This window comes from Sabethes cyaneus, chromosome 3 (assembly GCF_943734655.1).
Source record: "Sabethes cyaneus chromosome 3, idSabCyanKW18_F2, whole genome shotgun sequence".
Taxonomy (NCBI): Eukaryota; Metazoa; Arthropoda; class Insecta; order Diptera; family Culicidae; genus Sabethes; species Sabethes cyaneus.
In genome coordinates, this window is record NC_071355.1 from 203,950,970 (window position 1) to 203,968,052 (window position 17,083).

The window sequence follows — 17,083 nt, forward strand, 5'->3', positions numbered from 1 at the left end:
CACAATCTTCTGTTTAACACTTTATGCGTAAAACTGATATTAGATTTGTATTATATTTTACTCGGTTGATCTATGTCAATTTGAAATTGATCTTGACTTTACTTTGTAATTTGTTGGAATACTATAAAATTAAATCCAGTTAGATGTCTATCTTCTACCAAAGCAAAATAGAATGTTAGAAATTCATTAAATAGTCGCAAAAACTGCGATCCGTCTCACTTTTTGAGCGAATTTTCGGCCTTTCCTTGGTATGAAAGCAAACACTATCATTTAGTAAACTGTTCTAGAGTACTACTGTCGTAAAGAAAACCAGCAACCCATCAATAAACAAAGAAAGTAAATTTTCCTCCAGCAGCGTCGTCGTCCCAGCAAAATGTTGACTTTTACCATGATGGCAGATGTGCCAGCAGAACTATCCAGCCGAGCGGGAAAGGATGACCACAAACGCGACAACCAACGCTTTGTTTGCCTTTTTCATCAGAGTGCTCAACTGTCGCCCCCTTTGTTTTCATTTCATCATCAAGTTTATCCCGTGTGGACTTCCCGCCGTGAGAATCCAAACGATTCGCCCTTTGCCACTGTCGTGTCGGTCGGTCGGCCGCTAGGAAACCTTTGCTACCCATTACTCAGATGGATTCCTTTCCACCCGACGACGGGAATGTTCCTTCGGTTTCACCCGGCAACACACTCACCCATTGCGTTATGTGTTATTCTTTTTCGGAAGTGCACTTCACATTCTGCCCTCCCGCCCTCCCGAAGACCAGGCCAGGCTTTACTTAGCACTCCAACTGGCGAAACGAGCGACCAAGTCAAGCTGCTGCTGTTGCGAACCTCGAGGACCTCGGGCTCGTTGAACATCAGTATGACAGCTTCAGGTGCTACCTTGTCGGCTTCGTTGCCGGTACCCGAAGAAGGCTACATTGTTTTCTGTTTGAATTATAATCTCACTTAATTTATTCCTACAAACACTCGTCATCATCACAGTCATCCTTTCTCTCCATCATGGGTGGGACCACCTCCGATGAAAGGAAGCTATCTCCGACGTCAGGAGAAGCCTTGCCGATGGACTCACTGCAGTGCGCTGGGAAAATATGGCCCTCACAGTTCGGCATCGCTTTATCGCACCACTTGGAGGGTTTTTATGATGACCAACGTAGCATTAAATAATGGTCGATAAGTGAAAGTTATTGGAACAATTTTGCAAGTATCGAAATTCAACAGAATATTTACTATGTTTGGAAAAACAAAGCCATTAAATGCAATGGAGCGGAGGTTTGTAAAATTGTGAACCGACTGTTGCCGTGTAGGCCGGAACCGATGCGGAAAGAACTGCAAGATGACCGGCTGCCATTCAACAAAGCAAGTTGAGCTCTGCCCGTGCCACATAACTTTCAACGAAAAACGCTTGCTTTAGGCCTTATCGAAAGGCAACTACTGCCGCACCACCGCTCCGGGACTGAACTGGACTGGACTGGGCTGACTGGAGAGCCGGTCAAATATTGTTCTAACAGCAATGTTCGGTTTCGTGATGAACATGGTTCTTTGCACGAGCCAGCAAACGAAACATGAAGCGGAAACTCTCGGAACAGGCTTCTCACTCTGTCTGTCCGTCTGACGGCGGTTACCGATCGTGAATCCTGACGGACTGCAGCAGACGAACGAAACAGCCAGCCGGTTAATTGTGGAAATAGTTTGCAGTACTCGTTGCGTAATAAATATCATTCGGTATTGTAAGCACTAAACTGGTTGTATGAAAACATGGGTTTGTTGGTTATAATAATAGCAGGAGTTCTTGTGTTTATGTTTTTGTATGCAATGCATCGATTTTAGGTATCAACTAACCAGGTTTCAGGTTGATGCACAACAAAAGCTACGTCAAAGATCCATTTAGTTTTAATACCGCCATTTCGAAAAAGAAATGTTGATTTTCAAAACTACTTTAACTTTGTCCCGCACTAGTTTAATTACCGAAAGCAATTTAACGCAACTTAGTTGCACTAATTTTCATTAATATTGTACACTTTGACCACCGAAGCATTTTAAATAACACAAATACGTTTATTCTAATAATACGAATTCATACTATTGTAAGCATCGAGGTACAGTGCACAGTGGAAATTTAAAATTCTTGGCCAAAACCTTAAGATTATGAGATCTTCTTCTTCTTCTTCAGCATAGAGCCCTGGGTGGCTCGTCCTGTTTCAAGCACTCGTCTCCATTCAACTCGGTCTTGGGACACTCGTCGCCAATTTCCTAGTCGTCTCAAAAATCGCAAATCGCTATCGAACTGGTCGAGCCATCGCGCACGTTGGGCCCCCTGTTCCTGGTGCCGGTGGGGTTGTTGAAGAGGACTATTTTCGTCGCACTGTCGTCCGGCATCCTTACGACGTGTCCGGTCCATCGTAGCCTGCTAACTTTCGCTAGATGTACGATGGGAGTCTCCCCAAGCAGTGCCTGTAGCTCGTGATTCATACACCTCCGCCACTCTCCGCTTTCAGTTTGTACTCCGCCAAATATCGTCCGCAACCCTTTCCGCTCGAACACGGCAAGGGCGCGTATGTCCTCCATGAGCAGCGTCACTGCTTCAAGTCCATAAAGAACTACCGGTCTAATAAGGGTTTTGTACATTGTTAGCTTCGTGCGGCGGCGTATGCTTCCTGATCACAGCGTTTTACGAAGGGCAATGTAGGTCCGATTTCCCGCTTGGATGCGCCGCTGGATCTCCTTGCTAGTGTTGTCGTCCGCGGTCACCAGCGATCCCAAACACACGAACTGCTCTACCACTTCTAGTTCATCGCCGTCAACGGTTACCGTCCGTCAGAGATGCGCGTTTGTTTCCTTTGAGCCTCTTCTTTTCATGTATTTGGTCTTCGACGCATTTATTTTTAGCCCAATTCTCCTAGACTCCGCTTTCAGTCTGGCGTAGATTGCCTCCGCCGTCTCAAAGTTCCTGGCTTTGATATCGAAGTCATCTGCAAAGCCTAGAAGTTGGCTACCCTTGGTAAAAATCGTGCATCCCGTTTCGATGCCCGCTCGTCGGATCCGTCACCTTGTCTCAACCCTCGTCGCGTCTCGAAGGGACTCGAGAGTGTCCCAGAGATGCATACGAAACACATCACTCGATCCAATGTAGCTCTGATCAGTCGCGTCAGTTTGTCCAGAAAACCGCGTTCGTGCATTATCTGCCATAGCTTGTCTCGATCGACTGTATCGTATGCTGCTTTGAAATCAAAAAAGATGTGAGGCGTGGGCACGTTGTACTCCCGACATTTCTGCAAGATCTGTCGGATAATAAAAATTTGGTCCGTAGTTGCGCGAACCCAATGAAACCCGCCTGATAATTCACTGCTCTCTACGCCTTGTTAACCTTTAAGGATTTAGTGGTCTCAACCCGACCTCTAAACCGCCGTCGCCCACGTTACTTTGGATGTTCGGCTGGGAGGCCGACCATCCTACGCTATTGTCTGAGATACTGGAAGGACGGCCGTGGGACGACTCAGCGGCCTGGGGCCAGGGTCTTGGCTCATGGCGCGGAAAGAGCAGCATCTGTCATCTGTCCACCAGTAAACCCTTTCCTAGGCATGGTAGCGTCACACGCTCGCGACAGTACCTCAACCAAGTGATCAGCGTTCAGATCAGGCATACCGGGATCACCGCACTCTATCCGGATCTCTTCCACAAATACTTCGGGATCGAAGCAGGGAACGGGAGGGTATTTCCATCACGCTACTAATTTCGGCATACATTACCTTTTTTGGCTACACTTTCCCAAATAAAAACTTTGCCGCTATATAACAATACTGAAACGAATGTAGCATTCATAGGCTTTAATGTGTCATAACTATTTTCATAAAAATGTAAGTAGTTTACTTAAATTTATTCAATAAACATCATAACCACTGTTTTTCCACTAGCACGTAATCAGGCTGAAAAACCAGCAGCAATCGCTTACGCGTATCCGCTCTTGGTGATGGTTTGGAAAACACACAATTCTGATCACGTTTACTTATTCTAGAAACTAAGCAGCTGTGAATATGCTATTACAGAACCATTCTTCTTCTTTTTATCACGGAAGAACACAAAAATTCCCCTCTGATATGAAAATATAAATCAATTTTCATTTATTAACCGTTAGTTGCATTTTGTTTTTAATTCCAGCGTATGGTGCGTTATTTACACTACTACCAGTAGATGTGCTGACATATCTGGTATTTGAGTGACAACTGGCGCTAGTGTATATGAACGATTCAGTGATACACTAGCGCCAGCAGCAAGCTGTTGTCACTGCAAAACTAATTATCTTCAATGAGCCCGGAATGTAGGCAATAGCGAGAAGTTATTTATCGGTCTCTCTTTTCTTGTCTCTTTTGATTTGTTTATGAAAAGCATTTAAAAGCTGTGCTAGCTATTTCGGCCTGTCGGATTTAAAAAAACACAGACACCATTATAGAAAATGGGCTCAATTTAGCCGCAGCGACTTCATCATTTCTCGCGACTTTAACTCAAATTCAGTAGCGTTTTATTAAGATCAAAATACACGCCGATATTCAATAAATATTATTCTATCAACTGGTATAAAAATCTTGTCTCGAATAAATATAGTTTCAACGTAGTTCGTGAATATTGCTCAGGCTACCGCTTAATGGGCTGGAAATACCCACCCGTACCCTTTGATGTCTTCCATCCACGGGTGGTTGGAGTGGCGGCTCTACTCGCCGCCTGCCGCCTCGTTATCTGACTGACACCATAGCGGACCGCATGATGGTCACTGTGAGTGTAGCCATTGTCAGTCTTCTATCAGACCAGGACTTCCGAATGTCACGTCGATTATAAAGTCCGCACCGTTCCTACTGAAAGTACTTGTGGTGCCGACGTCGGCCAGATCCACGTTGAGCTTTGCTAGAGCTTCAAGCAGAATCCGATCTCTATGGTTCGTGCGACGACTTCCCCACTCTACCGCCCAAGCGGTAAAGTCGCCCGCCACAGCCAACGGCCTTAGACCAGTCAGCACAACTGATACTCGGTCTACCATCCGCGTAAACTGCTCGATAGACCAACTCGGCGGAGCATAACAACTGCAGTAGAACACTGCACCCACTTTGACAACCGCAAATCCCTCGTCTGCAGTTGTCACAACCTCTTGAACCGGGAACCTGCTTGTCGTCCATACAGCCGCCGTCCCGGACCTATCCGAGACACAGTTACCGTTTCCGGTAGGGATGCGGTATGGGTCCTAGATGATGACAATGTCCATCAACGACTCAGGCTGTAAACCATTTCGTGAAATTTTTAACTTTTTGGTTAAAATGTGACAGTTCGATGGTTTTTTACCTGCTGTCGAAAATAATCCCGCTCGGGAGCATAGTTAGTTTTGACCAAGATTTTGACAGTTCGATGGTTCGCTTCTGAGAGCCAATGAGATATGCACAGGTGAGGAAGAGAACTTCGACGTGTTTCACTGATTTTTCATTGGATTTTATTTTACATTGGTATGGATGCTTATCGCATAATAAATTTGTCTATCTCTATCGAGTGCAGAGCTATAGAGCATTTTCCTAGGAAATACTTTAAATATTAGTTTTTCATACTTAGCGTATGTTGGTTGCATTTTACAGGAATATATGGTTCTAGGCAATTATTTAAAGACTCAAAATTCACGTTTTCGCAAATCTCTAGGACTTTTCTTTACAAAGTTATCGCTTTTGGCTCGTGAAGTTAAGGAAAAATAATGCATAAATAAGTGAGAACTGTGTAAGGAAAGATCCTAGAGATTTGCAATCTTCTGCAAAAACGTGTGTTTTGAGTCTTTCAATAATCGCCTAGAACCATATACTCTTGTAAAATCCAGCCAACATACGCTAAATATGAAAAACTTAGTTTTAAAGAATTTCCAAAGAAAATGCTCTATACTTCTGCACTCGATAGAGAAATGTCATTTCTTTAGCAAGATTGTTTACCTTTATTTTTTCTATAACTTTGTCGAAGAAACCATGTGTCTATCTACTAACACAAAAAAAATGGACGTATATCGAGCCTTTAGCTAACGCGAAAAACATAAAACGTATGCTTGCCGTATGCTCATTGGGTGGTTGGGGACAAGTGGAACCCATGCAAGTTTATAGTACTCGGCTTAAGCTTTAATATGAAGCACTGATATCATAAACTCACTTGCCCCGTTTTACCCCATGGGCTCGTGAAGCTATGGAAATTTGAAGCTTGAATATGTGATAACTCAGCCAGTAAGGGTCAAAGAGATTTGCGGTCTTCTGCAAAAACGTGTACTTTGAGAGCTCCCATAAATGCCTAGAACATTGTATTCTTGTAAAATGCAACTAAGAAAAGCTAAGTATGAAAAACCAATTTTTAAAGAAGTTTTAAAGAATATGCCCTATAGTTCAGCACTCGATAAAGATAGAAATTTTATTTCTGCAGCAAAGTTGCTTGTTTCTATAATATTTACATCCTTGCTGAAGAAACTATGTCTATATTTCCTAACACAAAAAAGTTATTTTTTTATTTTCATTATAATTAACGATGACTTAAACGATATAATGAAATCAAAAGACACTAGGAAAAAAGTTCCACTTTTCGCCCTTTTGGACTACTGTGCAATGGCGAAACCAACTTCTTAGATGTTTGACGAGTTCTAGTCTTCATGGTGGCCCAAAACTACTCAATCTGGTGTAGTTCCGGCAAGTTCGGTGGGTTGACATCTTTTATTAATGCATGGTTTCCAGCTATGTGGAAGAAAATATCACCGACATTCGGAATCTTTTTGATTATAGGTTTCGATGTGAGATGTTGTCATGTTGAACAGTATTATTGTTAATTTTCTTGTTTCGATTTGCAAATTAGTGAAACAGGTTAGAAAACCCTTGTAATTTGTAATTAATATTGGAAACAAACTTCATTCCAATTAATAAAACTGACTTTAATGTTAACTTTTCAATAGAATTCACAAAGAGTTTAATTCTGTAAAGTACAAATACGTTCTGAATGGCCTACATCGAATTTCCGGTTAGCAATAAACCAGAAATAAATCGCACCACACCTCGCACCAGTATTCTACCGAGTGTATTAATAACGATCCACTCGAGTTCAAATTACAGAACGTGTCAATATTCGTTTTTACCTTTGTTATACTATATAACAAAGGTTTAGGAATTGGTCGAAAAACACGAAGTTGATCTAAGGCCCGGAGGGCCGAGTCACATATACCAATCGATAGGGTTCGACGAATTGAGCAATGTCTGTGTGTGTGTGTGTGTGTGTGTGTGTGTGTATGTGTGTGTGTGCGCTGCTTATTTTCTATCGCCTATTTCTCGGAGATGGCTGAACCGATTTGTCTGCTATTACTTTTGTTTGAAAGGTATTATAGTGGAGAATATTGCTATGCTATCTGTTTTGTGGTCCGACTTTTCGTTTAAAAGTTATAAGCAAAAATGTGAAAACTACGTGACACGATTTTCTCCGGAACCACACAATCAATTTCAACGATCTTAGTACCAAATGAAAGCTCTTACTATTGCTAAACATTGTGCCAAGTTTTATTGAAAACAAACAAGTGGTTTAAAAGTTAGCCTTAAAAAAACAGTTTTGACAAGGTTCAAATGATCGCCTGTTTCTCAGAGATGGCCAAACCGATTTATGCGCTATTAGTTTCATTTGGCAGGTAATATAGCCGGATAGATCACTATTGAATGGTTTTTTGATTGGACGTTTAATTTGAAAGTTATGAGCAATCGTATACACCACACCAAAATTAACAATTATTTATAATGATTTTAATCAAGATAATTTACCTAATTTCTATTATTTTTATATCAATCGAGAGGTTTTGACACTACGAATATATATACAAATTTTCATAAGAATTGGTTTTACCGGTCAAAAGATATTAACACTCGCGCCAACTTTTGTAACACGGTTACTCGCGCGCACAATAGCCCAAACCAAAGAAAACGTGCGTACTAGACTTTTGACTAGGAAAACTTACAAGTTACTTACAAGTGTACAAACTTACAAGTGGCTTAAAGTTTATCAAACCTTTGGGAGAGTTTCTTGAAATTGGATGCTCTATCGTCTGATAGAATTTAAAATTTGATTAATCCCCCTAAAAGTGAAATAAAAAAATTATTTTTCTTCAGTTTCAATATAACACATTGATATGTTCTGCAAAGTTTTAGAGCATATTATTACAAGAAATTTTGCTGAAGACAGTAACCTTCTATCTCTTCAGCTAAGTTAGAGAAATCTTATTTATTGTATATGCATTTGTAAAATCAGTTTGTCTATTTTAGCTCTTTTTGTAATTGTTGTATGCCTTTTTTGTGTATTACAAAGCTGTGCAAACAGTAAAAATACACAACTTTGCTGAACATAGTATCCCTCTATGTTTGCTTGTTTAGGAACTGTAGAACTTTGATCATAAAAGATACCCTGATTTTGACTCCGAATTTTTATACATTTACACCGATACATTTTATACATTTTACATTTGCTGATAGTTTTGCTGCATACAGACACCATTTTTCTATATGAAGAAACGAGAGAAAATTCCAGTTGGGGCCAATTGCGGTACACCTTAATGCTGCTAGCTTCGTTTCTGTAATGTCGGTTTATGCTGATCTATTTTCCCAACAATTTAACGTATTAATGCATTGAATAATTATGACATTTTGCTCATAACAAGTTTATTGAAAAATATACGTTAGTTTTAACAGCGATTCGTAACTTTATAACAATATGGCATTCAAAAACCTACACGTGTTGTACAAAATGCAACAGCGTGAGTAACCGAAGGTTAATAAAAATTGATGAAATTTATTCAAGAAAACTTTATTGATGTCAATCAAAAAGAATGGCATTACAGAAATTTATGCGTAGTTCAAAAACCTATGAACTAGACTTTTACTACGCAATGTATATGTTAACGAATAATATTTCCTCTTACAACTTTCTTTTACTTGCACTTACTCAAATTAGTAACAACCAACTTACCCTTACTCAGTAATTTCATAAAAAAAGGATCTATCAAAATTTATAGGTGCTGCTATTTTGTTAAAATTTTGTAAACTTATTCAATTTCCAAAAGTTTTATGAAAACCAACGCACTACGCAACGTTAACCAATAGATGAATTAGGTTCCGAAGACTTGTCGATTTCTATCTCAAAGAGCAATAAAACCGTATAACAAAGGTTCCTTTCACCACTAGGTGGATTAAATCAGGTTTTTTTTTGAAAACCACACCGCATGTCGCATTGATAATATATTTCCCTCCATCATCTTTGTGTGGAAGTGTTTCTCCATTTCGGTTTTACTATGGGAAGGAACTTCGGGCAACCGGAAAAAAGCGAGCAGTAACAACTCATAAATTTATCATCAAATAAAAAAAAAAGAATACGATTGACTCCTCCCGACGACCGACGACTGGATGATACCCGCCATTACGCGGGCGGCCGGCGGCATGTTGTTTACTACCCATCATTTTCGGATATCGGGTAGTCAATAAAATTGGATCAACATTCGATTTTTACGAGCCGTTGCTGTTGTTGGTGGTGTTGTTAAAGCTAAGCTTGGGCCGGTCGGTAACAGTAGGATACTGAGACTGAGCTCTTCGCGGCTGCGGCACTGTGTCCGTTTGTTTGTTCCGGCAGTAGAGGATTTGTTAAAGATAATTCGTTTATGGCAAAAATTCTCGTTTACTTCAATAATGTTTGATGGTTATGAAACGACGTTTCTTTTACCTGCAAACAAAGCAATAAGTAAGTCACATTGGAAATGAGCAAAGCTATGGAAAAGCCAAAATCATTCAAAGAATAAAAATTAGATTCAAAAAAACCTTTAACGAATAGTTTGACATAGAAATAAATGTTTATAGGTAACTCCCATTGTTAAAAACTGTTCAAGAGAAACAAAGTTTGGGTGAATATAGAACTAATGCTCTTATTGCATTGAGCTTCGTAAAGGTTACAAGACTGGACAGAAAAAGAGCGCAGAGAAAAAAAGAAAAATTAGTGAAGAGAAGGAAAAATTGTAAGACGTTTAAAAATTGACGAGACAGTAGTATGATAACATAATATTCAGTACGCAGCAATTACTTGCAATTGCTGAAACGACTAAATAAATGCGTTTAATTATTCACGTTGCTGCTAAAACAAGCTCAACTGTTTAAAATTTTGACATTTCAACTGCTTTTCAACTCATCTTAACTTTCCCTACCTCCCCTTCAATGCATATTAAAGATGACCTGATTTGCAAGCAAAATACAGTTCAACCCACCGCCTTCACAATATCCTAGTCCACTTCCGCTGGCAAAACGTCGAAGCACTCATAGCTCCGATAGCTGCCTTCACTCGTGAATCATTCATTACCTCTACTGATTCAATTTCACTAATGCATTTTCTGTAAACTTTGCGCTTAGTTAAGATTCGATTTACGATGCGGGCGGATGGAAGCGAAAGCGAATTTCCTGCCAGCAGTGCTCGTCGAATGCAGTTGGCAGCTCGGTAAGTTTTGGCAGCGACGGACGCCATCAACAGCCGCTGCCTCCTGCTGCACTTGCTATTTGAACTAATTTAATTATTATCCTGTGGACTTGGTTTGGCGGGAGGATTTGGGAAAATAGTTGCAGCGGTCAACTGGGGGCGTTTTGTTGTTTCTAAGCCAACGGTATTGTTCCTCTGCCGAATAGCGATGGCACAACTTGGTCATACAGAAAATGTCAGTTAAATATCGTATTTTCCTAAGGCGCGAACCAACCGAAGGATCGAATTCTCTGAAATAAAGAATCCGATCTAATTACATTTTTGTTGAATGAATTAACCGGGACGAAAAATTTTATTGGCGAAACGGACTTTTAAAGAAACACTTGATAGGAAAATAATTTAACAGCTCTTTCCACATTAAATACTATTCTCGTTATTGAGCCAAAATTCTTAATTTATCATTTACAAGAAAATTTTACAAAATTATCGTACAGTTTTACGCGAAAGAGGAGAGTTCATGGGCTTACAAACTTCCTATAAAAAATATAAAAAACCGATTTTCGTAGACATCGTTTGTTTTAAAAACTTAAAGTTTTTCAAACAAGCATTGCAGAAAAACATGGATTAATCAAACGACTAGGACTTTTTCGCCGAAATCCAGAAAAATAATATCTGTTATGTACCTCCTTGCGACTTGGAAAATATTGTGGTAGGTGATGTAGAGTAACATACGTTTGACTCAGGACTCAACGTAAGAATGAATTTATTAACCCGATTTAGAAACCTAAAGTCTACACACTACATGGAAATGGGTGTTGATTTTACGAGTCTCCATACAGAGAAAACCAATCACGTTTAACTGAATATGAGTGGTAGTAACTAGCTGGGGCATTAGAAAGTCATCGGAACAGAGCGAAGGTAGCTGAACAGTGTAATGAAACAACTAAGCCATCTGGTAACTGTTTGTCAACGTCGTTCAAAAAGTAATTGTTCATAACTTCCATTATTGTTCTCCGAAAAGGAACAAATAGTAAGCATAAATAATAAAGTTGATATTTTTGAGTGTAATATGTGGATAACACGTGGGAAATACTTTGTCACATCTTCCCCCTTCAAAAGAATAATGTAACCAAGTGATAGCATTCAGCAAATAGTTATCAACAAATTACTTTGTAAATCTATGACTCGTAAAACTTCTCTTACATAGTATTTTAATTCTATTTTTACAATATTTGTTCTATCTTTTCGTGCTTTAAAATCTGCCATACCGTCAAAAACTATTTGTGATATTTGACATCTCTCCATTTTTATTTTTTCTAGTTGATTTAAACTGGTCATATAAGGCATGGTTATGTAGGGTAAAGAACCGGTTTTAAGCAGTCTAAGCGAGTCACTGATTGTTTTACCTTATTACAAGCGATGGGTTGACTAAGTGGGGGATATCAGCATACCAATCTTCTTGCTATCTTTAGTTCTTCAAGCTGTTACCATTGGAAGACACTATTGTTGTGCTAAACTTTTGATTTTCCGCTTTAAAAGTTGGAGCGGTGGAACTAATTTTGATCAGATCGAACATATTTTCACCCTCAAGGTGCTTTTTTTAAGCAATCCTGAAATTTGATTTTTTTTACGTCCCCGTAAAAAATCCCTCGAACTTTTCCCCCTATTCAGTAAGTTCGCGTTCCTATCCGCGACCTACTAATCGGCATCTGATGCGTAATCGGCATAGCGCATCGGCATAGATGCGTGAAATGCCATCTATCTAAATTGTTTATCGGGGCATACACTCACCGCACCGTTCGGCAAACGGTATTCGTTGTCTCTTTTATTCTCTAGTGTTCTTATGGGAAACTGCGAGTTTGACGTCTCACTCGCTGTTCATAAGGATGGTGGGAGAACAAAAGAGGTAAACAGGTCCGACTTAGAACAGTGTTGTTAAAGCAAATAACATTGAAACGCATCGTTGCTTCATTAAATCACTGAGAAAATCTTCGAAAATTATTGAAAAAGCTGTCTCTTCTGTTGTTTTTAATAAAGAAAAATTAATTATGAACATACATTTCTCTTGAAAGTATTGAACCACGTTTTCACCATTGGAGGTATCAGTTAATTTCAAACCTATAATTCTTATTTCCAGAACCGAAACAGTGTCTTGGCAACACGATAGTTCATCAGTTTTGCTGCAGCTGCTGCTACTGGTGAACAGGTTCCGTCAATTCAGAATTTGTGTAACAAAGTGAAGTGAACGAAAGTCGTCAAAAACATTCAAAATAAAAAAGAAAATGAACATTAAAAACCAAAAGTCTAATATCAACATTGAAAGACAACTTCAATTGAAAGTCAAAAATTGAAAGTAAAGAAAAAACAAAAATCAAACCTCAGAAAATCAAACATCAAAAATGTAAAAGAGGTGAACTAGCCGTAGGCTAAAAGCCTCTGAAATAAAGAATGAAATAAAAAATGAAATAGTGAATAGTCAAGATCAAAAGTCAACAGATAAAAATCAATAATCAGACTCAATACAAGCAAAAAGTCAAATGTCAAAATATAATTTCAAAAATCAAAACAAAAATTAAAATAAAAACAAGAAAAGACCAAAGTCGAATATTAAAATTAAAGACGAAAATTAAAAGTCAGAATTCAAGAAATTCAAGAATAAAGATTAAAATTAAAAGCGAAATCAATATTCAAAAATTAGAAGACGAACATCAAAACTCAAGTCCAAATCCAGAATTCAAAGCTCGAAAAGCTAGTCGAAAGTCAAACCAAAAGTCAAAGGTTAGAAACCAAAACTCAACAACCAAAAGCCAAAAAACATGTAAAAGTTTAACTTAAAAGTCAAAAATAATAAGTCGAAAGCTGAATGTCAAAAGTCGAAGTGTAGAATCAAAAATTAGAAGTCTAAAAATTAAAAGTAAAAATTCAAAAACCAAACGTCAAAAGTCATAAAGCGAACGGCCGAATTCAAAAGACCAAAGGTGAAATTTCACTCCATCAGTCAGCCAATCGATTAGTCAACTGAAAATTGGACTTAAATTGAACTTGTTATTAGACTTAAAACTGAGCTTGGAATTGCACTTGAAATTTAACGCGAGTGTCGGCTTGAAATTTGTCTGAAGTTGGACTTGAAATTATAGTTGCTATTTAAATTAATTGGAGCTTGAAGCTTTACTTCAATATATTGAATATGGGCCTTAAAACCGGGTTTGAATTCCCAAGTAATAATTCTAAAGCCAATTGGTTTTACTTGTTATAAGGGAGTAAATGTGTTTGACTTGAATTTTGTAAAGGTTTCATTGCGGTAACAATTAATACCTCTGGTTTTATTATGGTACTAGCTGACCCGACAAAGTTCGTATTGCCACAAATTAAACTGTGTTGTACATAAATCGTGAATCTCCGATGACCTTTGTCACAATCACGAGTTTCGCAAGTTTCTGGGAAGTTCAAGGGTGTTCAAGGGTTAATATACATATTTTCCTCACAGTAACGTAGAAAACAACTCCCCCCATTGCTTAGCCTGATAAAATAAAGCGGATAGGATTTAAATATTCGCCATCATTACAAACCATTTCGCCGAATACCATTTTGCGGACCACCAATTCTCGGTTGACCATAACACGGAATATAGAGTTTCGCAGAATACCATTTCGCGAAAAACCTTACGCGGGATGTACCATTTCACGGAAATTTTTTTCGTAGAAAGTACCATTTCGCATGGGTGACCCAACTGAAGGAAAGTAATAGAGGTCAGTAGATCAAGGAAAATAAATAAACCTAGATAGAGGTGATCTCTACGGGGGGTTGCCCCCCGCAGTGGCCGGCGCTTCCGACGGCAGGTCGCCGGCAACACTCACGGCCTGTGGCCGTCTCGCGCTGAATTATCTAATGTTACTATTGATAGTTTTTGGTGGTCTTGTGATTAATGATTTATGACAGAGTCTAGAATTTCTCGAGTTCGATTAGTTTTTGAGTTACGCATAAATTTCTGTTTTATTTGTATGATAGTCCTTATTCCCCTGCCACAGGGGTGAGGGGTCTCAAACCACCAATAAAAAAATTCCTGCCTCCAAAACCCCCCACATGCCAAATTTGGTTCCATTTGCTTGATTACTTTTCGAGTCATGAGGAAATTTGTATTTCATTTGTATGGGAGCCCCCCCCTCCTAAAAAGAGAGAGGGGTCCTAATTAATCATAGAAAAAATTCATGCCTCCAAAAACACCCACATGCCAAATATGGTTCAATTTGATTAATTTGTTCTCGAGTTATGAGGAAATTTGTATTTCATTTGTATAGGAGCCCCCCCCCCCCCTTCTAAAGTAGGGAAAGGTTTCAATTCACCATAGAAAAATTATTGTCTCCAAAAACACCCAGATGTCAAATTTTGTTCCATTTGCTTGATTAGTTCTCGAGTTATGAGGAAATTTGTATTTCATGTGTATGGAAGCCCACCCTCTCATAAGGGAGAGGTCATAATTCCCCTCCTAAAGAGAGGAGGGATTTCAATTCACCATAGAAAAAAAATTGCCTACAAAAACACCCACATGCTAAATTTGGTTCCATTTGCTTGATTAGTTCTCGACTTATAAGGAAATTTGCATTTCATTTGCATGGAAGGCCCTCCTCCTAAAAAGGTAAGGGGTCTCAATTCATCATAGAAAAAATTCTTGCCTCCAAAAACACCCACATGCCAAATATGGTTCCATTTGAATAATTAGTTTTCGAGTTATGAGGAAATTTGTATTTCATTTGTATAGGAGCCCCCTCCTAAAGTGGGGAGGAGTCTCAATTCACTATAGAAAAAATTCTTGTCTCCAAAAACACAGACATGTAAAATTTTGTTCCATTTGCTTGATTAATTTTTGAGTCATGCAGAAATTTGTGTTTCATTTGTATGGGACCCCCCCTCTTAGTGAGAGGAGGGGTCTCTAACCATCATAAGAACCTTCCCTGGCCCCAAAAACCCCCATATGCAAATTTTCACGCCGATCGGTTCAGTAGTTTTCGATTCTATAAGGAACATTCGGGCAGACAGACAGAAATCCATTTTTATAGGTATAGATTTGTATGGGAGCCCCCCTCTTAATGCGGAGAGGGATCTCTAACCATTATAAGAACCTTCCCTGGCACCAAAAACCTCTACATGCAAATTTTCACTCCGATCGGTTCAGTAGTTTTCGATTCTATAAGGAACATAGAGCAGACAGAAATCCATTTTTATGGGCATAGATTTGTATGGGAGCCCCCCCCCCCCTCTTAGTGGGGGGAGAAGTCTTTTGCCATCGAGAAAACCTTCCGTAGCCCCAAAAACCCGTACATGCAAATTTTCACGCCGATCGGTTCAGTAGTTTTCGATTCTAAAAGAAACATAGGGACAGACAGACAGACAGACACACAGAAATCCTTTTTTACAGGTATAGATTACTCATACCAAGATGATACGAGTCAAAACACACATATAGCTAGCTATAAAACCATAATAAAACTGACAATAAAGCAAATTTACTGTGGTTACTCATATTACAACGATAAAATTAATTGGCAGCGGCGCATCTCTTACAAACTTTTTATAAAGAGAGCGTAGCAATACAATATGACGTACCTATATAAAATTGATCTTATTGCGGTTACTTGTCAAATCGCAATAAATCTGTTACTGCTTTATTACTGCTTTTTAGAAACAAATTTATTACTGCTTTTTAGTAACAATAATAGAGTTCAACACAACAGCAACAACAATTCATTATCAATCGGTTTTCATGGCACAGGAAGTATCTAGATTCTAGAATGATGTTACTAAAAATTTGGATTTTTCGCTTTGTCAAAACATAAAGCTTGTTGCTTGTCAAAGAAGCTAAATCAGTCAGCCAGCTTCGTTAACCTGAAAAAAATGCCATAAGAAAAAACGGTAAATTTTTGCCGTCAGATTATCCTGATCGATTTGGTTTGAGCGATCTTAATAAAATATCCGATAAAATAAATAATTCATTTTCAGCAGTTTCTGTAGTTGAGCAGTATATGCGCATTAAGTTTTATCGTACATATTGGTACGATAGGTGGATATAATCAACCCGCCAACGAAATTTTTCAATAAGTTACTTCCTGTGACAGGAAAATCGATTGATATTAACGGTCTTTCTGCAAAACTCTTTGCTTTGATAAATTTTTGTTTGCGAGCTAAAACTAAATGCTAGAATAAGGCAATATGACCTCGCACAAAAATCGATTTCAGTGCTGAACTTTAACATTCTTCATACTAGTAGCAATAAATCTGATTGGTCAGGGTGTTATCGTTTTGATAGCTCTATAAAACTAACAGATTTATTGCGCTGAAATGTTTGGAGCATCTTAATAAAATGTTGAAATTAAAGAACAGAATTCGTGGAAAAAAGTTTTCTTTTTCTTTAAGATTTATTTCGGTTTGACAAGCAGCTGTAATAAAACAATAAAAAAGAAGAAAAGACTACTAAGACGCTCAAATAAACATTAATTAATTGGAACTGTGATAAGATAAATTTTGATTGGTGCTCCATATTGTATTGCTACGCCACATGTGTGGTAAGGTTCTAAGAGACGTGGTGCATCCAACTATG

General features: G+C 38.7%; 1 protein-coding gene across 1 annotated transcript in view; it reads left to right on the forward strand.

The window, feature by feature from the left end:
- Positions 1-17,083, forward strand: part of LOC128740599 (uncharacterized) — a 153,323-nt gene that overhangs the window by 52,018 nt on the left and 84,222 nt on the right. The window contains exon 2 of the mRNA XM_053836160.1: positions 10,425-10,509. Coding sequence (XP_053692135.1) covers positions 10,425-10,509 — 85 coding nt within the window. The remainder of the gene's footprint in view (positions 1-10,424; positions 10,510-17,083) is intronic.